At 50.8% G+C, this 24,099-nt stretch overlaps 1 protein-coding gene across 3 annotated transcripts in view; it reads right to left on the minus strand.

Moving 5' to 3' along the window:
- cadm4 (cell adhesion molecule 4) overlaps positions 1–24,099 on the minus strand; it is an 82,814-nt gene that overhangs the window by 3,200 nt on the left and 55,515 nt on the right. The window contains exons 1-8 of one of the 3 annotated variants that reach the window (XM_027029267.2): positions 23,789–24,099; positions 17,261–17,407; positions 10,705–10,992; positions 8,849–9,010; positions 8,521–8,611; positions 6,521–6,693; positions 3,271–3,360; positions 309–437 (exon numbers count right to left, since the gene is read on the minus strand). The exon at positions 23,789–24,099 is cut by the window's right edge and continues 1,074 nt beyond it. In XM_027029267.2, coding sequence (XP_026885068.1) covers positions 309–437; positions 3,271–3,360; positions 6,521–6,693; positions 8,521–8,611; positions 8,849–9,010; positions 10,705–10,992; positions 17,261–17,407; positions 23,789–23,873 — 1,165 coding nt within the window. In that variant the 5' untranslated portion in view covers positions 23,874–24,099. The remainder of the gene's footprint in view (positions 1–308; positions 438–3,270; positions 3,361–6,520; positions 6,694–8,520; positions 8,612–8,848; positions 9,011–10,704; positions 10,993–17,260; positions 17,408–23,788) is intronic. The other 2 variants (XM_035530837.1, XM_027029268.2) reach the window with 2 other exon arrangements.

Consider the following 24,099-nt stretch of genomic DNA (forward strand, 5'->3'; position numbering starts at 1 on the left):
CGTTTTCTTCCTTTTCTGTTTTCTTTCTTTTCCACCGAGGAAACGAAAATGCGCTTGTTTTTAATGAGTAAATATAATGACTGTTCAGAGCTCAAGTACCTCACAGAGGTAAACACAGAGGATGTGTGAAAGGATGTTGGGATCAAGTCACTGAGATAGAACATGTGCGTGTATAACGTATACAGGGAACCCTATATTCACTACAACAACCAAGTCTCTCCACTGGTCCACCATCACCACTAGGGGGCGATCTAGAGGGCAGGCAGGTCAGGGCTGGACTCCACATTGGGGTGGGGGGTGCAACTCACCTTTCTGTCGAACGGAGCACCAGATGGTGACGATGAGCACACAGATGACAGTGAACACCAGCAATGCGAGCACACCCCCTATGACAGCGTACGGTACTGCACTGTGTGCCTCCACGACTGCCCCTGGGTCTGCAGTGCACAAACACACACACACACAGAAAGAGAGAAGACCATGCACAATGAATCATCAGTTGTATATATTTCAACACAATGCACTGCATGGGTGTTATGTAGCAAGTTGACAGACTCAGAGAGAATGTCCCCCCTCACACCCCTTAAGCCTGCCCTCCGTGCAGACGCAGGTGGAACACGGGGACACGGTGGGGAGACGGCAGCATGGAAAGTTGCAAAAAAGCATGAAAAAAAGTTTGCAAGCATCCTTGCAGAAGTTAAAATGTATGCATTGGTAACAGGAGAGAGAGAGAGAGAGAACAGGCTGTCGAGGGAGATTTCATTAGAATTCTGGTGAGTAATATTTCATATGGGATGAAAAATTAAGCAGCTTCTCTGCCTACTGGTCTCTCGTGTGAAGCCTGGCAGGCCACGCTCAGTTAGTGACAACGTACAGAGACTCCCTACACCACCAAGTCAACACACTGCTCTCTCAGCAGGCGTACGCACACGCACACACACACCACACACGCACGCACACACACACGTGCACACGCACACACACACGAGCATGCACACACACGCACACACACGCGTGCACGCACACAATCTCTCGCTCTCATTTTCTGACAATGGCTTCCTTCATCTCGCTGTCTTCTGAGAGAGCCAGAGAGCACGCAAAAAACAAAACAAGCAAAAAAAAAAAACAGTTGAGTGAAAAACAGAGAAAAAGGAAATGCAGAGTGAGGGAGGTGTGGGAAAATGGAGCAAAAAAAAGGTGAAGCAAAGAGAGAGAGAGAGAGAGAGAGAGAGAGAGAGAGAGAGAGAGAGGGGGAGAGAGAGAGAGGGAGGGAGGGAGAGAGAGAGGGAGGGAGGGAGAGAGAGAGGGAGGGAGGGAGAGAGAGAGGGAGGGAGGGAGGGAGAGAGAGAGGGAGGGAGGGAGGGAGAGAGAGAGGGAGGGAGGGAGGGAGGGAGGGAGAGAGAGAGGGAGGGAGGGAGGGAGGGAGAGAGAGAGGGAGGGAGGGAGGGAGGGAGAGAGGGAGGGAGGGAGGGAGGGAGAGAGAGAGGGAGGGGGAGAGAGAGAGGGAGGGAGAGAGAGAGGGAGGGAGGGAGAGAGAGAGGGAGGGAGAGAGAGAGGGAGGGAGAGAGAGAGGGAGGGAGGGAGAGAGACAGAGAGCGCGAGGAGGGAGGCAGAGAGTGAGGGAGGGAGAGAGGGTGGGAGAGAGGGAGGGAGGGAGGGAGAGAGAGAGGGAGGGGGAGAGAGAGAGGGAGGGAGAGAGAGAGAGGGAGAGAGAGAGAGAGAGAGGGGGAGAGAGAGGAGGGGGAGAGAGAGAGGGGGGGAGAGAGAGAGGGGGAGAGGGAGCACAAGGAGCAATGAATCAGAGATTAGTAGAGTTTGAGGAAGGAGGTCTGTAATCAGTGCCGTTATACGGCAGGAACAACTCCCTCCCTCCCTCCCTCCCTCCATCCATCTCTCCATCCATCTCTCCCTCCATCTCCCTCACTATCTCTCTGATGGAGATTGGGGCTTTTATACTGTACAGTAGATGTCAAAACATGTCCATATGTCTGTAGAATTACCACTGAATGTTGGTATAAAATTAGGCAAGCAAGTGAAAATTACGCAGTTGTACGTGTGTGTGGGTGTGTGTGGGTGTGTGCGCGTGTGTGTGGTTGCGTGGGTGGGTGTGCGCACTCGCGCGTGTACATGTTCGTGTGTGCACGTGCGTGCGTATGTGTCTGTTTGTGTGTGCACATGTGTCGGTGTTTGTGAGCGTGTGTGTGTGTGCACATGTGTCGGTGTGTGTGTGTGTGTTTGTGTGTGCATGCGTGAGAGTGTGCGTATGTGTGGGTGTGCGTAAGCGTGTGTGCGCTCGCGCGTGTGTGTATGTTTGTGTGCGTGCGTGGGTGCATGTGTGTGTGTGGGTGGGTGTATGTGTTTGTGTGTGCATGGGTTTCGGCCCATAAGCACTCTTCTGACCCACAGGAGGGTGATCTGACTGACACTGCACTGCACAGTGTGGAGTCTGTCTTGTCTGAGAGACCTTGCCCACGTTCACAGCTTTGTGAGTGTGTTTATGTGCAACTGCACATTCACTCACACACACACACACACACACACACACACAGGTAATGGAAAAGATTGGGCATAACAGCTGACTGGACACTAGAGAAGAGTGCTAGGGCTTAAGAAGTCAAGGGCACTGTGTGTGTGTGTGTGTGTGTGTGTGTGTGTGTGTGTGTATATATACACATGCATGAATAGTTGTAAACAGCCCATAAGTGAAGTTATCGCATCAGGACATGCAGATGACTTCTGAGGAGATCCCTTTAAAGGAATAGCAGAAGGAAACGTGAAAGCAAACAGGCGAGGGGAGGGGGGAGGGGAGGAGGTTCAGAGGAGTTCACCAAGCGGCACTGTGGGAGTGAGAGCTGTGAGAGGAGAAAACTGACAAGTCAACAGATGGACTGGATGAAGAGGAGTGGAGGAGAGGGGAGGAGAGGAGAGGGGAGGAGAGGAGAGGGGAGGAGAGGGGAGGAGAGGGGAGGGGAGGAGAGGGGAGGAGAGGAGAGGAGAGGGGAGGAGGAGTGGAGGAGAGGAGAGGGGAGGAGAGGGGAGGGGAGGAGAGGGGAGGGGAGGGGAGGAGAGGAGGAGTGGAGGAGAGGAGAGGAGGAGTGGAGGAGAGGAGAGGAGAGGAGAGGGGAGGAGAGGAGAGGGGAGGAGAGGAGAGGGGAGGAGTGGAGGAGAGGAGAGGGGAGGAGAGGGGAGGGGAGGGGAGGAGAGGAGGAGTGGAGGAGTGGAGGAGAGGAGAGGAGAGGAGAGGAGAGGAGAGAAGGGGTAGACTGTTACCTCTGCGCTCCAGTGGGAAGCTGAAGAGTGGGTGGGTTTGGGAGGTGGAGTCAGGTGGGGGTGTGGGAGTGACAGACACAGACACATTCTCTATGAGGGAACCAGACGGGAATGAGTTAGTCAGGCAACGGCACACAAACTACTGATGGTACATGCACAAATTACACGTATATATCACTGGGGTACCTACAAGCGTGTGTGTGTGTGTGTGTGTGTGTAAGCAGTGGTCTGCATCTGTAATTCCAGAGGTGTCTTTCCAATCAGACCTTGATGTTAAAACAGCCGTGATGGCGCAGTTGGTCTCATAGCGCTGGTAAGTTCAGGGCATGTGGAGCATGTTTCCACTGCCAGCCAGCCAGCGGGGAGCTCTGAGGTGGCCCCTCCCCCCCACCTCCATCGCTCTCTCCTGCAATTTTCCCTCGTATCTAAGCTCATCCATCTCTTTCCTCCACACCTCTGATATCAGCAAAAACACCATCCCTCTCTCCCTCCCAGCTCTGCCCCCCTCCCACCTGAGTGAGGCTCGTGTAGATATGTACCCAGAGCAAGAACAGAAGTGTGTGTGTGTGTGTGTGTCTGGCACCAAGCGAACGGAGGTGAGGGTGAGGGGAGGAGGGTTGGGGGCCCACCTTGTGTGTGTGGGCAGGCGCGTGTGCACATTTGTTTGTGCACGCGTGAGCACGTCATTGAACACACGAGCCATGCGCTTGTATACTGCGTGGACCGCGTGCACGTTGATGTGGGTGTGCTTGTTCTGTGGTGTGTGTGTGGATCATGTGCATACATAGTTCATATGTTGGCTGCGTGTGTGCGGTGTGTGTGGTTGATTGTATGCTTCTTCTTGTGTGGTGTGTACATTCATTCACTGTGCACGCATGTGCTAGTGAATGAATATGCACTTGTCTGTGTGTGTGTGTGCGTATGTGTGTGCGTGTGTGTGCGTATGTGTGTGCGTGTGTGTGTGAGTGTGTGCGTGCGTGCGTGTGTGCGTATGTGTGTGTGTGTGAGTGTGTGCGTGCGTATGTGTGTGCATGTGTGTGTGCGTGCGTGCGTATGTGTATGCGTATGTGTGCGTGTGTGCGCATGTGTGTGTGCGTGCGTGCGTATGTGTATGCGTATGTGTGTGTGTGTGCATATGTGTGCGCATGCGTGTGTGTGTGTGTGCATGCGCATGTGTGTGTGCGTGCGTTTGTGTGTGTGTGTGTGTGTGTGTGTGTGTGTGTGTGGCTGCAGACACTGATCGTGGTAGCAGTGCTAGTTATTAACTGGACTCAGATGAATCTCCCTCAGCTCCTCTAAACAAGCACAGTTCACCCTTCATCTGTTCATCCTTCTCTCCTCTCCACCTCTCACAAGCTCTTCATATGCTCTCTATATTTCATAACTTCCCCTCCTAAAAGCTCCCCCCGTCACACTCTCTCATGGTTCTGGGTTTTCTGTCTTCACTCTAGGACACATCTTGGCATTTTTAAATCCTGACGTAAACCAAATCACCATATTCTCTACGTGAGATTCCTTTTGCGTTGGTCCTGGGGACAATTTACCCGACCCGGAACCACCATGAACCACTGCCCCCCCACACACACCCCATGCACATGCCCTGACCCTCTCGACCCCTACCCCACCCCGCTCCACCTTTAGGTCAAAGGTCGCCTCTCTGCACACTCTTCCTTATTCAACACACCACGCCGTTGATTTTAACATTCCTGCGGCGCTCCGTCCCGGGCGGAAAAGCAAGGAGGGAAAGACGAGCGTCTTGGTCTGTGTCCCGCTCCTCACCTCACTCTGTTAATTAGGCAGCCGTGCGATGCGTTCCAATTAGTGCCTCTAGTCGTGGCGGGGCTTCTCCTCACCTGCTGGCTCCTCCCTCCTCCCTCCTCCCTCCCCTCGGCCCGTTTCACACGTGCTCTCTGGGGCGTGGGGCCCAGCTAGGCACCTGCACTGTAGCGTGAGACCACCTGAGATTACGGGACACTCCGACCAGGCGGCACCCACTCTTCTTCTCTATCTCCCTTTCTCTGTGATTTTATCCATCTCCCTCCATCTGTCTCTCCCTGTGTGCCCTGCTCAATCCCCCCACGGCCCCCCCATACCCTGTTTTATAAACAGCCCTCTGTGCAGTAAAGCGCCTCTATTGAACTGACGCAGCAGAAGAAGCTGTAACATATTAGACGTGCTTTCTCCCTATTTTACGCTTCACAGCCATTCCAGGCATTAAAAAAAAAAAAAAAATACCGCTTTTTGGAGAAAAACAATTTTGAGGATTGAGAGCCATTTCCTCACTCCACCACTCAGGCTCCTTCTCTGCTCTTTGTCTCCCTTTTCTCCTCATCTTCTCCTTTTCTTCTCCATCTTCTCCCGCTGGATGCCTCTCGGCTTTTTGTTTCCACCTTTCTTCTCCCGTTCGCTGTCCCGGGGGCATTTTCGCGCCGTGGGTCTGCAGCCGCTTGCTAACCCATCCCCATCACTCCTGGCAACCGGCGCCGGGGCCGGGGCGGGGATGAGGAAGCGGTCGATCTCCCCGGCGCTCGGCGATGGAGCGGGACTAGGAGACGTAGAGACGGCATCACAGGCAGGACACCTCATCCACCTGCTGTGCAAGGTGCAGGGGACAACTGCCAGAGAAGATATGAGATTCCCACCCACCCGTGCTCACGGAGTCGCCGCGCTAAAACGGTTTGATGGTTGCCTTCACAGCGTGAAGAGAGAGAAAACGAAGCGCGAGAGAAGGAGAGAGAGGAGGTCTTCTTATGTAACTCCTGGATGATAAACCGGCCCAGGCGCTGACTGAAGAGCACAGTACCTAAAGTTGCCACTAGGCCAACTGCTTTAGTCTCACTACCATCTCAAGGAGTACGTGAATGTGTGTGTGTGTGTGTGTGTGTGCGTGAATGTGTGTGTGTGTGTGAGTGTGTGTGTGTGTGTGTGTGCGTGTATGTGCGTGCGTGCGAGTGTGTGTGTGCGTGTGTGTGCGTGTGCGAGTGTGTGTGAGTGCGTGCGAGCGTGTGTGTGTGTGTGTGTGCGTGAATGTGTGTGTGTGTGTGTGTGTGCGTGTGCGTGTATGTGCGTGCGTGCGAGTGTGTGTGTGCGTGTGTGTGTGTGTGCGTGTGTGTGCGTGTGCGAGTGTGTGTGCGTGTGCGAGTGTGTGTGAGTGCGTGCGAGCGTGTGTGTGTGTGTGAGTGTGTGTGAGACAGCTTTCACAGGTGTGGTTAAGTGAAATACAGTTTGGGGGATTTGAGACCACACTTACCGTACACCAGCAGCGTGTAGTGGTCAGCCGCGCGGCCATAATTATTATGCGCCTGACAGAGGTAAGTGCCGTTGTGTGATTGGCTGAGGCGCGTCATGATGAGGGTGGTGCCAGATGTCTCCGCCCTTTCTGGCATGCTGTCATTCACTCGTGACCACTGAATGTCACGTGGCCTAGAGACAGACAGACACACACACACACACACACACGCACACACATACACACACACACACACGCACGCACACACGCGCACACACACACATGCACGCGCACACACACACACAGAGTGAGAGCTGTTTTTTTTATCCTGAATTCATGTGGCCACAAATGACATTTTTTAAAAATATTTCTCCCCTGCCTTGGAAATACTGTGGTACATGTAGACACACAGACAAAGCAGTCTGGAACTGAAACTGACATTGAACTGAGAGACTGAGTGTGAGAGAGTGTGTGTATGTGAGAGTGTGTGTGTGTGTGTGTATGTGAGAGTGTGTGTGTGTGTGTATGTGAGAGTGTGTGTGTGTGTGTGTGTGTGTATGTGAGAGTGTGTGTGTGTGTGTGAGAGAGTGTGTGTGTGTGTGTATGTGAGAGTGTGTGTGTGAGAGTGGTGTGTGTGTGTGTGTGTGTGTGTGTGTGTGTGTGTGTGTGTGTGTGTGTGTGTGAGAGAGTGTGTGTATAATATAGTCTTTGTTTCTGGCACAGCAGGCAGGGTACTGACAGTAAAACAGCAGAGGAAACTAAAGTTTCCCAGTGAAAGACAAAAGGACACGCGGCGTCATTATTTAATGAAGCCGAGTGCTTTGGTCACTGGAAGGTTGCAGGAGGGTCTCTCCCCCTACAGCCCATGTCCTTGATCGGAAAAGTCACGAATGCACCGGAAAAAACGCAGCGGCGCCAACCTGGCGTCGGAGAGGTCGACCGAGGGCAGACTGCGAGACAAAGACCGTGAAGCAAACAGATTACGGCACGCACCACAGGCACGGCCACGCTTTGAGGCGGTCCATGGTTACGGGACAGGACCGCCACTGACCAGGCTACGGTGCCCCAGATGGCAATGCCCACTGGGCGCCTTTAATTAAAGGTCGCCCGGGAGTCCTGCCCCACGGCTCATAGTGGTGCCCGGCAGGAAAGACCGCGTCATTAATAGACTAAGCCCCACCCCCACCCCGAGTCCTTTTACACTGCGGGTGATTAAGTGGCAACAGAGTGGGGTTGCTAGGGCAGCATGGCGGGGGGCACTCCGCCCACGTCCTTGGCGCTCATCTGTCTTTGCGAAGCCGCCACCTCCATCCTACCTCCGACCACACAGGGAGTTCAATCAAACTCCACATCTTTGGATGTCTCTTTCGTCTTCGCTCTGCTCCTCCCTCACTCTTCCTCTCCTTTTCTCTCTCTCTCTCTCTCTCCCTCTCTCCCTCTCCCTCTCTCTCTCTCTCTCTCTCTCTCTCTCAGGTCCTTGTCCAGCCGTCCTTCACATCCATGCTGGATACTTACGAGAGACCCCGGAGAGCCACTCACGAAGAGAGCAGGACAGAATGAGAGAGAGAGAGAGCGAGAGAGATAGAGAGAGCAGGACAGAATGAGAGAGATAGAGAGAGCGTGGGGGGGGGAGTGAACGAGGTAAAGAGAAAAAAGGCGTAAGAGTGAGAGAGAAGGCATTGTGGGTAGACAGATCTCCTCGCTCTGTCTTCCCACATATGTGGACGTGAGAATTTGCTTTTAAGCTCACAAAGAACCTTTTATTTGTTTTAAACCCGTCCGGATTGAGGCGCGCTCTCACAAACGCTCTGAATCCTTGAGAAAACAAATAAATAAAACAAACAAATAAATAAATAAGTAAAATAAATAAGTAAACTGGCAAGCAGAATAGAGGTTTTTCTTATAGCAACACATCCACCTACACACAGATAAGTGTCAGTGCACACACCCACGCTGGATCCTGTCACAGCGAGCTCACGAGCACAGCACACGCGGCTCACATGCGCGGCTCACGCACTCACATTGGGTTTCCAGTGACGACGCAGGTGAGGCTGAGTGAGTCTCCCTCCCGGAGAATTCCCAGTGGGGGAACGATCCTGACAGTTGGAGCGACTGGGAAGAGAGAGACAGATCAGGAACAGATCAGTGTCACACTTCAACACACCCCTTTACAAGCCCCCTCGACCCCTGGCTCTGCCAGATGTGGTGCAGGACACCGAGGACAGTTGAGGACACGTTTGGACACGTTGTGCTTTTAAGTGTTCGCCAAGAGAAGGTTCTTAAACAGATACTGAGTGCTACTGGAGCCATGTTGAAAGGGAGGAGTGCATGGTGTGTGTGTGCTCTCACAGTGCACGTCCAGGCGGTAGTGGCGAATCCTCTTCTGACCAGCGAGGGATGGGTGTGACGCCTCACAGCTCAGAGCAGCACCGTTATCCTTACGCTCCACTGGGATACGGATGGTGTTGGACACACTCACCGTCTTCACATTCTCCTGCTGAGAAATGACACCTGATGGAGAGAGAGAGAGAGAGAGAATGGAGAGGGAGATAAACTTTTCTGATTTAGGTGAGAACATCTAGACACAAACAGTGGGAATCTTTCTCTGGGTTTCTGGAAGTGGATACTGGATTTAATTTCAAATGTATTTGTATAGAGTTTTTGGCAACAGGTGTCACAAAGCAGCTTTACACCAAACAGCTCTGCAGAGAATCCAGACCTCAAACAAGCAAGCCAAAGACAACAGTGGCAAAGAAACCCCTCAATACAGCACTCACACACTCACACGCACACTCACACGCACACTCACACGCACACTCACACGCACACTCACACGCACACTCTGCGTTCACAGATGAGTAATACAGTGTAACATATTTAATGGGCACTTACCACAATGATTAATCATGGTAAAGAAAAGAGAAAGACTAACACGTAGACACAGTGGAGGAGAGAGAGAGAGAGGGAGAGGGAGAGAGAGAGAGGCAGGGAGAAAGAGAGAGGGAGGGAGAAAGAGAGAGGGAGAGGGAGAGAGAGAGAAAGGGAGAAAGAGGGAGGGGGAGAGAGAGAGAGAGAGAGAGGGAGGGAGAGAGAAAGAGAGAGGGAGAGGGAGAGAGAGAAAGAGAGGGAGAGAGAGGGAGGGAGAGAGAGAGGGAGAGAGAGAGAGGGAGAAAGAGGGAGGGGGAGAGGGAGAGAGAGAGAGGGAGGGAGAGAGAGAGAGGGAGGGAGAGAGAGAAAGAGAGAGAGAGGGATGTTGAAAGAGCTGGCAGGGACACGTGGGCGAAATATAGCAGCAAAGCCAAACAAGTCGGGATTAAATAACTGACCGTCGACTTCAATCACGCAGTGACTGCAAATTTTTTTCATGTGGAGTAAATGTGACTGGATCAAAGGCTGAGAGTACATCCCCCCCCCCCCACACACACACACACACACTCACACTCACACACACTGTACTTTTTTAACTTACTCTCTTTCTCCCTCTCCCTCTGTTCACTCTCCAAGCTTGAACGAGTATAGATGAAAAGAAGAACAGATACACGGAGGAGTAAAGGAGCGAAAGAGAAGGGAGCAGAGTGAGACAAGTGCAGGGGACAGGGAGCTCCAACTCAACACCCGACTCGGCAGCGCACCCGGGCGCGGACACGTGCGTCCTGCCTGGGGGGACATCCCAGACGGCCGGATGTAAGCGTGGCAGGAGTGAAGCGGAGGAAGACTCCGGCTGAACGCTGACGGAGAGATTAGAGGGAAGAAGGGAGACGGATGGACGGCTTGCCGTGGGGACGCGGAGACAGATATGAGCAATAAGAGACATGTCAGACCAAAGGAAATGGGAGTAGGGTCAAAAGAGGAAATATCTGCATGAGCCAGCCAGGGACGTGCTCCAATGGCAGCCAGACGAAGGGACGATGATGGGAATTAAGGGATTATTAATTAATAAACGAACGAATGAAGGAACGAACGAATGAATAGAGCAAAGGATGGACCTGTGTCTGAGTGACAGTGAGCTAGACGGGTTTGGTGCCTGTGACGTGAACCCGCTCATGTTATTGTCTGCGTGTCTCTGCGTGTGCGTCCACGTGCGCGAGTGTTCAGATGCACGTGTGCTGTGAATCATGAGCTCACTGAGGACAATTCTCTCTGTATCCTGCGTTTGTGAGCTGGGTCCATGTATGATAAAAATGCACACACACACACACACACACCAGGGATCTCTCTGCGGTCTCGGACCCAGCGCAGCGTGGCAGGGGGTTTGCTCCGTGGCGACAGGCAGCTGAGCTCCACCTCTCCCCCCTCCACCGCCTCAGTTTTCACCTCCACGATGGGCACCTCCGGGAGTACCACCACTGACAGCGTAGCCACCTGGTGGTGGGTGTCGTCTGTGTAGAGCTGGCAGAAGTAGCCGCCCTCGTCCGACACGCTCACGTTGGTCAGCGTGATGCGCACCAAGCGTGGTGTGAATAAGACCATCTGAAAGCGGTCGTCTTTTAGCGCTGCAGAGAGAGAGAGAGAGAGAGAGAGACAGAGAGAGACAGAGAGAGAGACAGAGAGAGAGAAAGAGAGTCCGGTAGAGAGTGAAAGATAAGAATATAAATATATATGTAGACACTAAAAATATGTGTATATAGAAATAGAATGCCAGAGATTGTCATTCTAACAAAGATTTATATTCAAATCAACTGATAATTACACCTTTTTAAAATAAAATCACTTATACATACACAATATTCCCCCTCCAAAATCAATACCACTAAATCAACTTCCCCTTCATTACAGTGCAGAAAGGGAGATGGAGAAAGATGTGGAAGAGAGAGAGAGAGAGAGAGAGAGAGAGAGAGAGAGAGAGAGAGAGAGAGAGACACACACATACAGAGTGAGAGAGAGAACAGAACAGTTTCAGAGAGAAAAAGGTTAAAGGGCCAGAGAGGTGTAGTGTGTACGGAGCTGACCAGCAGACACAAAGAAGACAACGTAGAGACGACAGAGACGGAAATTAAAGCACAAGACGAGGGGAGAGAAATGGAGGGGACACAGAGGGAGGATATGACAGAGGATTCAATGAGACACAGCCTGAGACGAAGACGAGACAACCCACTGAAAAGGCCCCGGGGAAACGGAGTCTGAGGGGGTGATGGAGGAGAGGGGTGGAGTTATCGACCTGCACATAGAGGGGAGGACGCAAAGGCAGTGGAGAGCAAGAAAGGAAATGAAAAAAATGAAAAAAGGAGAGGGGGGGAGGGAGCGAATGAGAGAGAGAGAGGGAGCGAGAGAGAGAGAGAGAGAGGGGGTGAGGGAGAGAGAGAGAGGGAGAGAGAGAGAGAGAGAGAGAGAGAGGGGGGGGGTGAGGGAGAGAGAGAGAGGGGGTGAGGGAGAGAGGGAGAGAGAGAGCGAGAGAGAGAGGGCGAGAGAGAGAGAGAGAGAGAGCGAGAGAAGGGCAAATGTATAGAATTTAATTTATAATGCTTTATTGGCATGAATGTGATTATATGATTTTTCCACAACAGTACAAAAGTAAAGTTATATGTAAAATGAAGAGGGGGGGCAAAATTAATATTCAACAGCTATAACAACAACAACCACCACCATTTAAAAAAAATTCCATAAATAAATGAATAAACCAACAGGAAACCATACCAACACCGTGTGTATATAAACATGGGAGGAAGGCATTTCTTAAACATCCTTTCTTAAGCTATGCGGAGCTGAGCTATACCGCTGCCTGTCTCAACCCCCTCTCCCAGAATAACTACACGCTCATCAGTCAAGCAGATGCACTCTTCATTTTCTTTAACTTTCTTAAACAATGAATCTCTATTCATTTATATTTTGGGTAATGCAGGAAACAATGCATCTCATCTCTTATATCCATTAAATCAGTTTCTGCACATTTCCTATCTTGGCATGCAGGTCTTATGGTATCTGTCTTTTTCCACTTCCAGGTATAAATATATGTATATATACACTGACGTGCCAAAAGTCGAAGGCTTATGAAGTTACCTTGGGGACAACTTGGGAATGCCCACACCTGTACAAGTTGTGAGGTGTTACCTTGTGAGTGAGGCTGAACATTGATGTGAGTAATTGGAGATGAAACAAAGCACGATGGTGGGTGCCAGATGGATGGGACATTGCATTTCCAGAGTTTTTCAGGAATTTAACATTCCTCGATCTACAGTGTTATGTTTGTACCGGGAATACGTCACAGAAGGCATGACCAATCACAGAAGACAGCACATTGGCCGTCTGGCTAGAGCTGTCCGTGTGAACAGACAAGAGACTGGCTGAAATCACATCCACATTCAATACAGGACGTCCCACACTCATATCCCACAGACACACCAGAGTGTCTCTGTTAACACCACAACACCAGACACAGACACACCAGACAGACTCCTCAAGCTGCTAACTGGACCCTAGAGGACTGGTAACATGCCGTGGTCTGATGAGCAGGGTTCATGTGTGGCTGAGACGTCATGAACCCCGGTTGTCAACAAGGCATTGGTGGTGGGTCCATTCTGGTGTTGGGTGTGTTCTCATGGCATGGGTTGGGTCCACTAGTCCAACTAAACATTTTATTGACTGGTGCCCACTACTGACCTCCACAACGATGGGATATTCTAGCAGGACAGTGCGCCGTGCCATCGGGCCCAAATTGCCCAGAATTGGTTCGAGGAGCCTTCTGGAGAGTTATAACCGATGACGTGGCCTTATGTTCACCCAGCATGAGAGCAATCGAGCATTTATTGGATGTGGTAGAGACGTCCATTTAGAGCAGAGATCCTACAAACACCACAGAGCTGTGGGTGGCTATCCAGACAGCAGGACTCAACAACCCTCCACACATCTCCCGTCCAGACATCATACACACACACACACACACACACACACACACACACACACACACACACACACGTAATTGCTGCCTTAAGAGAAGAAAGGAAAGGAACTGAGGAAGTGAAAAGTGTTGGGCAGGAGATGGGGTGAACCTTTAAATAAGAGAGCAAAATCGATCGTCAGAAAATGAGACTAATAACAAGCGATGATGAGGGAGTGGCCATTGAGAGCTAAGGACGTGTGGTCTCATTATGTACTGACTGTAGTCTAACACACGCTCTGCACAAACGCCCCCCTTCCAGTGTGACATCCCAGAGTCGGTGATCTTTGCCAGATACGTCACTGGGGCTGAGAGACGGATGCTTTTTATTGGCATTTGCCACCTCTCGCGGGGCATTCGTGAATTTTGGGGTCCATTGTGAGAGGGTGAGAGGGTGTGTGGTGAGTGAGCGAGTGAGAGAGGGAGGGAGGGTGAGAGAGTAAGACAACGAGTGTGTTAAGCAATGATGGAGCGGTGGAGTGACAGAGAGGAGGTAAATGAGGCAGGGAGTGAGTGAGTGAGTGAGACAGAGTGTCTATAAGCAGACACCAAACCTGTAAAGCTCGTAAGAGCATGTTCATAGTACTCTGTTAGTACTGCAGTTCTGCCGGTGTGCAGTATGCATAATTCTGTCCATGTTTGTCAAGAATAGAGTAACATGTAACTACCAGCTTGCCTCTGTGTGGATCTTTTCTTTCCAGCGCTGTTCAACCCAGAGAATAAAAGAGCTTTTCTAAAACAGAGAAATGCTTTCCCACAGGCTAAATGGCAGCGAAATGTCAGAGCATTGTCCAAGCCTATGTCACCTTTAGTCATGCCTCATTTGCATACGATTCAGGGCCAGCCAATTGGAATAGGCTTGGAGGGGGCAGTGGGAGTGGACAATCTTGATAGGTTGCTGTGTTTATGGGCCCAAAGGGATATTTCTGCTCCACCATCCGGTAAAAGATTGCTATCAGGATCCATTAGTTTGTGAGCCGAGAAGCCCATTTGGTGTCTCTCAAAGCATTTAGTCCAGAGCTCTTAGACGATGAGCATCGAAGCTGGCCAGGAGCGGACATGCTCTCATTGTGCACCCGCAGATATTAATAGGTCGGAGAGGTTTTTTTGTTTTGTTTTGTTTTTTTAAAGAGTGGGCCTTAAAATAGCACGATGGATGAGGAGGTGATTCAGAATCAACGACGTGGCCGAATGAAATCCGTAGTTGCCAAGTGTGGTGTTGGGCACTGTGTACACACACGGCCTTCATCTCAGCCTGCCTAATCAACCTTGCTGGAGCCATCCTTCCTACGACGTTCAGTGGAGGGTCTCTCGATTGGCTGCTTTCCTCATGCTAACAGAACGGGACATGGGAGTCTCGTCACGAGATGAAAGCCACTTGAAAGGGTCTTTAGAAATAATCCAAGGTAATCAGTTCAAACTAATTCAACAAGACAAATGATGGGAGTTTAAATGCATTTAAATTATGATAAAGGCTCCGTTAGGAGGGAAGCCTGCTGTGTATGTAGCTCTATTCATAGGGAATAGTGGGGACTCCGTCCGATCGACGAGCCAGATTAGATCGACTAGCTAAAACGTGCCCTATGTGAAGGACGCGGAATGGTGGCGTGAGTATGGGTTTGGACACTGTCTTGCCAATAGCTAGCAACAACAGGTCTATAGAGCATTCATTTACAGACAGTACTCTGCGATGACAAAGCAAAAATGAATGCTGTACATTTAAACAAATAAACAGACAAAAATAGACACATTGGCAGTTAAGCTCTGGTGCACCCTACTTCTGTCAAAGGCCTGTGAAACATGTCTACAACTACACTAGACTCTGCATGTGCCAAAGTGAACTGATGGGACACATTTTGGATAGGCACCCACCTGACACACAGGTCACACAGTTTATTTTTTTATGTCAGAGTGAAAACTAAGCCATGCGATTGACAGAACTGTCTGTAGACCTGTGAGACAGGATGGTGTCAAAGCACAGATCTGGAGAAGGATCAAAGAAAATTTCTGTAGCACTGAAAGTGCCCAAGAGTACAGAAGCTTCCATTTTTCTCAAATAGAAGAAGTTTGGAACCAGATTCCCAGATTAAATGAGTAATTTCCAGATTCCCAGATTAAATGAGTAATCAAAGGGACAAAGACAATCACAGAGCATCGCCTCATTAATACCATCCCTACAGCCAATCACCGAGCATCGCCTCATTAATACCATCCTTATAGCCAATCACCGAGCATCGCCTCATTAATACCGTCCTTATAGCCAATCACCGAGCATCGCCTCATTAATACCGTCCCTACAGCCGATCACCGAGCATCGCCTCATTAATACCGTCCTTATAGCCAATCACCGAGCATCGCCTCATTAATACCGTCCCTACAGCCAAGGTTACTGAGAGTCAAGACACAGGAAGCAGAAAAATTATAGAGCAACCAAGGAAGAAAACATTACCAAGATCTCAGGCTGGGCAAAGGTTTACATTTCAGAAAGAAAAGAAGCTGGAGCGAACTGCCATGAAAACACAGGATTTGCTTCGAGAAACTCCAGGAATGTCTCAATGAAGAGGTCTGCAGAGCTCGGAAAATGACTGTGCACTGACAGCCCCATCTAACCTGGCTGAGGCGGAACGATCCTGTCAGGAAGATCGGGAGAAACGGAGAAACCTCCAAAAGAAATCATATAGGATGATTCCCAAGACGATTTGAAGCTGTGCTTGCTGCCAAAAGTGCTTTAACAAACTAGTAAATGAAAGGTCTGAATACTTCTGTAAATGGAATATTTAAAAGTATTTTAGCTATTTTCATTTTAAATACATTTACTAAACATTCCAAATTCCCCGTTTTGCATCATTGTTGAGTAGTATCATGGGTAAAATGACTCCAGACTGAACCGTGGGAAAATGTGAAAAATGTAAAGTAAATGTAAATCTAACAGCTAATGCATAAATTAATTTAAATAAACTTGAAAAATCCTGAATCTTGCAAGGCGACATTTAAATTTCAGTGGCTCTGCTCATAAACAGCCATGCCACCACAGTTTGGTATATCCTGATTAACTATGACAATAATCGCAACAGAAGATCTGGGAGTGCAAGACGGCACTTTAGCACTAGCCAAGACTCTGGAGACACAGTGGCCTTACCGGTCGTAACCGTCTGCAGCAGGCATACGTGAAGCTACAAACAGCATCTGTTCAGTTTAATTTAAAAAAAAAAACACAAAAAAAATAAATGAAATAAATCTCGATTATTACATATCACAAAAGCTCGTTTATTAGGTCTGTGCCAGACTGAATGGTTGATGCGGAATATCTTAGCAGAACTGGGGTCTGGGTGGCACCGGGTACAGGAGCAGAGTGGCAAGGTGCCAGGAGAGTAAATCACGCAGATTTATGAGGCGTGAATCAAAGTTGCAAATGAGCACTGCGTAAAACACATGCTGCTGTTCTCACACCACTGAACGTCAATCTTGAAGAACAGTGCAGGTGCTTCACTAATGTCCAATTGCCTGGTACTGAACTCCCTCCCAATACTCACTGAGCATATATACTAACTTTCATGCGAAGTTATTTTCATGAAGCATTGCACAGTTTTGCAGTGTCGGGTCGCCATGCCAACTGTGCCAACATCACACCACATTAGGATGCTGTGCCAACCGTTCTGGACATGTTATTGATGACATTAGCTGCAGGCGCACCTGATACCTAGCTCTGGGTGTTGGCAACCATGCTGAAGTGCAGTTATTTTTTGAATATAAGCCTCAGCACTACAGGCAAAGACACACTGTTATTCCTGTAAGGGTAAAACTGTGTAGGTTGCAAGTGTGATGTGGACTGGAGGCAGACAGATCTGAGCCTGTGTGGTGTGGTGGGGGGGGGGGGGCACGCTCACCCCGTGTGCCGTTGAAGAAAAGCGTCTGCCTGCGTGGGTTCTGGATGACCACTATGGAACCATCGTAGTTCTGCAGGCGACAGGAGATCTGTGCTGTGCCACCCTCCAGAACCGTCACGTTCTCGGCCTCCACCGCCTGCCCCCGTGCTGAGAAAGACAGAGCGAGGGAGGGAGAGAGAGAGGGAGGGAGACAAACAGGATCGGGGTTATTTCCATGGTTCGTTCACCGTCGCCTTCATCCTCCAGCAGCAGCTGCGGCTCTCCTTCCGTGGCACACTGGGCTCTGATGCTCAGCGCGGTGGGGTCACCCGCTACCTCTGCAGGTCCTTTCCAACCCCTTTTCTGCCACCACTGCTAAGATCCGACGTTCGTGTCCTCCTGGCATGTGCCCTGGTTGTCCGGCTCGGGTGAAATGCGATTATCCGCAGCGCTGACACGGAGGCCTACACACGAGCCCGTGACTCACTGCGGTGACATCATCTGCACAGCACGGATCGTCGGTGGAGAGGGTGCTAAATTTACCAATGCCCAAAGAAACGAGGTCGGATCACCTGTTCTTGCTTCCTAACCCCCAAGCCACGAGACAGACGCCTGTTTATCCGCTGTGGCGTGCTGCGTCTGCTGTAGCTTATGTCGGCTTTTCCCGGCCCGATCAACAGGTCTGATCAGCACATGCGCGGAGCCGCGAGTCGGTTTAACTACTGCGAAGCACTGCTTAGTTGGGACAACTTAAACAGAGCACGTGCTCGTTTAAATACCCCTCGGAATGAGAAACATATTGTGGTGCACCTGCTATCTGCTGCAGCAGTTGGTGTTTTTTTCCCAGAGTTTACTGTGTAGTCTCCAGGTATCTCTAAAGTCGCATGCTGTCGGGTAGGCTGTGGGCTCCACGAGAATCGCTGAGCTGACGGTAAAAGATACAAAGCCATAAAAAAAAAGTCCAGGCCAGGTTCAATGAGCGCACGCATTCTTTATGACAGAGCAGCGAAGGAAAAACTACAGAGGCAGAATGAGGAAGACCGAGAGAAGCAGAATAGCGTTCAGCGGAGAGAGCGCTCCATCACTTACCGGCCTGCTCATCTGACTTCATTCAAATTTAATCTAGTCAGACTTAATCAGGTATGGAGCCCCTGCCCAACATTCACCACTGAAGCGTTGTGGCCTAATAAAACCAAGTAGGGAATCTGATTTTGAAAAAGTGAAGAAAAGCTGGGGACGAAAAGATGAACTCTGACAAGACATTCAAAATTTGTAGACAACTGCTACTGTAATTTGGTAGTTATAACTTCTATTCCTTACATCAATATTGTGATTCATTTCTGAGCGATCGGCATCGCCATTGCCATTTCAATTATTATTCTAATGACTGTTATTAGTCAGCACTTTGATGCCTACAGACTGGAGCGCCGTTGTTTTAGCGGTTCCTAATTGTTCTAATGGCTCTATACATCAGGCGAAGCCCTCAGAATGAAGGGATAGCAATTAAAGGCTCGAGAAGCCACCAGAGCTCGGAGAAGAACCGTGAACTTGGTGACAAAATCGAGGCACAGCGCGCTTGAGCAAGAAGCGAAACAAAACCCGAGTAACGGAGCGTCCGTTAAACACGCCGCGCCGTCCGCCGTCCTCCTGACGTCCTCCGCTCCTCCTCAACGAGTTAAGGCGCGAGTGCAAAAAAAAGGAGCGCACGCAGCGATTAGTCTGCTATATGGAACACTGTTGTCTCAAGATGGGGGAAGAAAGAGAGAGAGAGAGAGAGAGAGAGAGAGAGAGAGAGAGAGAGAGAGAGAGAGAGAGGGAGAGAGAGAGAGAGAGAGGGAGAGAGAGAGGGAGAGAGAGGGAGAGCGAGGGGGAGAGAGAGAGAGAGGGAGAGCAAGGGGGAGAGGGAGAGCGAGGGGGAGAGGGAGAGAGAGAGATAGCTACTGAAAACCTATCGTAAAAACAGAAGACTGATGGCCTTCAACAGATCTGAGATATGTGAGAAAACCAATTTATGCCTCCTTGGTCCGTCGGGGGAAGGTGCATTATGGGTAGGCTTCTGGTCTTTATGAGGGTAGGCCATGAGGTCGAACAGCGGGGCACAGACTTCAGAAACACTACACGCGGGAGATGGATTATCTCGTGACCCAATTAAAATCAAGCCGTAATAAAATGGGTCCACTCAACATATTCGGAACGAGATTAAATGAGTAGGTAAAGCGATCGATACGCGACCAATGTACCGACGCTATAAACGGCGGATAAAGAACTTGCAGGGGGACACTTCGTTTGTGTGTAGTCTGCCTTTGCCAGGTGGGGGCGCTCTACCAATGTGGTCAAACTGCTCTCAGAACTTGGAAATGCCGTCTTGTCATCTGAAAACAGCCCTAATTTACACGGGCCCAGCTCAAGAGAGAGACCATCGGTTCCAAAAGGCAAATGAGAATGAATAAACAAGACCTATAGAGGGGTTGACGTAACAATCTCTGAGAAGCACTGGTGAATTATGGGAGATGTAGTCCAATAGGATTTAAAGAGTCGGGAGAGTGCCAGGTATAGAGCTGCCATTTGAGCTGCACTAAATCCATACTGTCACTATTCAGTCCAGGATTGCCTTGCTGAGTTACTGCCACGAGCTATAGGAGGCCCACACAGTTACCCGCCCCCACTCCCCAACACACACACACACACACACACACACACACACACACACACACACACACACACACACAGGTAACAGAGCATATACTGAGAGATGTCAGCAGTAGAGACGCAGGAGAGATGAACACGTTGTGCTATGGTTTCTCACATGTGCTCAGTCTCGACTCATTCTCTCTTTACTTGTCTGCGTTTCATCCTCCCGTCTGGTTAGAGGGTGACAGCCCCTTTGTCTTAATTTAGCCATCACTTTGCATGTCTCCCCACGCTCCCAGGTGGTTCTCCTCTCTCCTGTTTTCCCCGAGAACACATCTGTGCGTCCCACCTGAAGTTGTGTTTCCTGCTTCCTCTGATCTGGCTGAGCGCTGTCAATGTGCATCTGGGGCAGAACTACCTTCCCACTTTGAAAAACAACGAGCGTGCGCGCGCTCGCGCTCGCGTTCGCTAGTCTGCGGAAAATAAGATCCGGGCAGCGGTGGGGGGAGGGGCGCTTGTTTGAGCGACTAGCTGACGGCTTCATCCTTCATCATCTCTCCGGTCTGAAACGGAAACGCCGCTTGTCTAAGGAATCTCGTTTTCTTCCTTTCGACTATCGCCAGAAAACACACTGGCCAGAAATAATCGTTCTTCACAACTCTGCTGTCTTCCCCGTTACCCTGCTGTGACGGCCTAATCCCGCCCCCTTTAATTACACTTCCTGTGCCCATTCCTCTTCTCCGCCCTATTCGCAGCCGTAGAACTCCTAATCCCGCCCCCCCACCCCGGATCCGCCCAACCCAAACTCCCAGAATTCCTTTTGGCTAATCTCTCACACCGTCACTTCACCCATCCCCTAAACCCTCCTAGTCTAATCCCTCGTTTCCACCCCTCCCCTAAACCCTCCTAGTCTAATCCCTCGTTTCCACCCCTCCCCTAAACCCTCCTAGTCTAATCCTTCGTTTCCACCCCTCCCCGAAACCCTCCTAGTCTAATCCCTCATTTCCACCCCTCCCCTAAACCCTCCTAGTCTAATCCCTCGTTTCCACCCCTCCCCGAAACCCTCCTAGTCTAATCCCTCGTTTCCACCCCTCCCCGAAACCCTCCTAGTCTAATCCCTCGTTTCCACCCCTCCCCGAAACCCTCCTAGTCTAATCCCTCATTTCCACCCCTCCCCTAAACCCTCCTAGTCTAATCCCTCGTTTCCACCCCTCCCCGAAACCCTCCTAGTCTAATCCCTCGTTTCCACCCCTCCCCTAAACCCTCCTAGTCTAATCCCTCGTTTCCACCCCTCCCCTAAACCCTCCTAGTCTAATCCCTCGTTTCCACCCCTCCCCTAAACCCTCCTAGTCTAATCCCTCGTTTCCACCCCTCCCCTCCCTCCTGTTCTCTTCTCACTCTGTTGATCATCCCCCACTTTTTCTTTTCTCTCCTTTTGCGAGCGCCTTCGTCGTCTCCCAGAGGCAGACTGCCCCGTCTCCTCCTCCTCACCTCTGCTATCTCGGCAAACAGCCCCGATTGTTTCCATCTCCACACATGATTTGTTCAGCGGCTCAGGCTTCACGTATAATCAGAGAGAGAGAGAGAGAGAGGTGAAGAGAAAGCCATGTGATGAGGGAAACAGCTGAGTTCTCCTCCAGATTCCTCTAATTACGCTCCTCCGGTTGTTACTCGTCTCTGCTCCTTCGTCTCACGTGCACTTACCCCACGTGACCCACCATTTCCTGCTCTCTTCCCGCCTCTCATCTCATCTGATCTTCTGTTTATGTGGTGCATGCCTGCGTTTGCGCGCGTCTGCCGCCTCATCTGCTCCCGACGTGCACGGCTGCATTCCGCAGCCTCGAGTTTCCTCTCTTCTCTGCCACAACGTTCCTGCCTCTCTCTCTCTCTGCCTCTCTGTGTCTCTTGCCCCTTCTCTGGTCCGCCCTTCTCTCGTTCCATCTCTCTCTGTCTCTCCATGTCTCTCCCAACCTCCACGTCCTCAAGGTCCCCCTTCCCGTCAACGTATTTCAGCCATGTCACGCCCCGTAAGCTCACGCAACCCTACTCGCCTCATTTCCTTCCTCTCAGTCTCCTTTCCTCTCCATTACTCAGGATTGTCTCTCTCTCTCTCTCTCTGTCACTCTAATCGTTCTCTCCATCATTAGCGGATTGCTCTCCTGCTCGGATCCCGCCTAGCGGCGTCGCCGGCCATGTCGAGGAGACCCGATCCGCCGCGGGGGTGAGGGGGTGTGATCGGGGCCTGCAGCCGTCTGTCCTGGTAAAGGGCTTGCGTACAAATTTCCAGGCCTAATATATCCTGTGAGCCTGCTGGAGACAGCCTCGGGCCAATTCCAAAATGCAGGTCCCAGAAAACCCTTAAAAACCCGCACTCACCAAGACACACACTCAGCCAGCAGACGTCCTCCCAACCTTACCTCCATCTCACAGTCAAAGGCAAGAACGCTGGATTGGCACAAATTATATAACACTCATATTACAAAGGCGAATGACCCCACAGCTCCCGCTCTTACACACACGCACGCGCACACGCACACACACACGCACGCGCACGCGCACGCACACGCACGCGCACGCGCACGCACACGCACACGCACACACACGCACACGCACACACACACACCTCTCTTGTCCACAAACATTGATCTAATATTCTCCAAGTGCACTGAGCTTGAGCTGGCAGAGCAACCCACTACTGCTGAAACAATGCTTCTTTAAAAGCTGGAGGGCAAAAGAGTGGCATGGTGAGAGAGAGAGAGAGAGAGAGAGAGAGAGAGAGAGAGAGAGAGAGAGAGAGAGAGCGCGAGAGAGAGAGCGGGCGAGAGAGAGAGCGAGAGGGCGAGAGAGAGAGAGAGAGAGGGAGAGGGAGAGGGAGAGAGAGAGAGAGGGAGAGGGAGAGAGAGAGAGAGAGAGAGAGAGAGAGAGAGAGAGAGAGAGGGAGGAGGAAAGGTATTCTCTGCTCTCGGGCTGAGCTGATAGCCGTGCTTCTCGTCCTCCCTTTGTGGGGTAACGTGCGCGGCCTTTCTGGGAAAAGTCCATAATCGCCCGTAAGATCCACATTCCATGAGCAGATGTTCCCGTTCCACACGCTCCAGCTTGGTAGTGCTGATTGGCCGTTTATCGATACATTTCTATAACGATTTACCTTTCACGTCTTCACGACTGCCGTCGTAAGGACTGAAGGAAAGATGGTCCGAGGTCAGCAGTTTTCCCGGAGACGCAGAGAGCAACACTGCGCAGTGTTTCGGAGGTGACCTCACACAGCTGCTGTCATATCTGTGCTCACCACACTCCTCCTCCTGACTCCTTACAGAACACGCTCTCTTTTCTCCACACACCCCTCGCTCCTCACTCCCCTACCTCACTTCTCTCTCTCTCTCTCTCCTCTCTGTGAGAAAGCTGCACGTGGTTCCCTGTAATGCTTTTTTTTTTAAACAGCTCCCTCACAGCCATTCGCTCAAACCCTTGACCTCCTCCAGCTGCTGTGCAATCCCTTGACCTCTGTGACCTTGGTCTTCTCTGCTCTCCTGACCACTGTTTCCTATTATACAAGCCCCGCCCTCCAGCTTCACTTCAAGACACTATCCCGCCCACGGGTTATACCACCTGTCCGTCAGTTTAACCCCCGCCGCACCCCGGAAAATTACCTTCCTCTGAGGAAGTGTGTGGCACAGAGGAAGGAGGATGGTGGACGGGAAAAAGTGGCTAAAATCTTAATAATAAATAAATAACAAAAAACCGAAGGCGAGAACTGAGAGTGAAAACAGAACTGAGAGTGAAAGTTTATGAGAGGCTGCAGAGAGCGTTGGAATCAGAGAGGAAGCACTTCAAAAAAAGGACATGATACGCCAAATGCAGGAAGCATGGTTTAAATGCTAATACTGAGAGACAGACAGACACAGAGAGAGGGTGACTTACAGCAGAGCGACAGAAGAACGGAGGAGTGCAGAAGGAATACAGTGAGTGAGTGAGAGAACAGGAGAGATCGCTGGCCTGGGCTCATTGTGCATCGAGTCTCAAAGGCTGATCAATGATGCTTCTGTGTCTGTGGCACTGCTCACACACACAGTCACGCCACACACACACACACACACGCGTTGCCCTTTCACGGGGCTAAGCTTCAACTAAGCCAAAAGCTCTGAACAGCAGTACACTAACACAGCTGGTACGAGCGCGGGGCTAATGGTGGCGCTTCAGCAACCAACTGTGCACGCACTCGTCAGCGTACG

The sequence above is a fragment of the Electrophorus electricus genome, chromosome 10 (assembly GCF_013358815.1).
Source record: "Electrophorus electricus isolate fEleEle1 chromosome 10, fEleEle1.pri, whole genome shotgun sequence".
Taxonomy (NCBI): Eukaryota; Metazoa; Chordata; class Actinopteri; order Gymnotiformes; family Gymnotidae; genus Electrophorus; species Electrophorus electricus.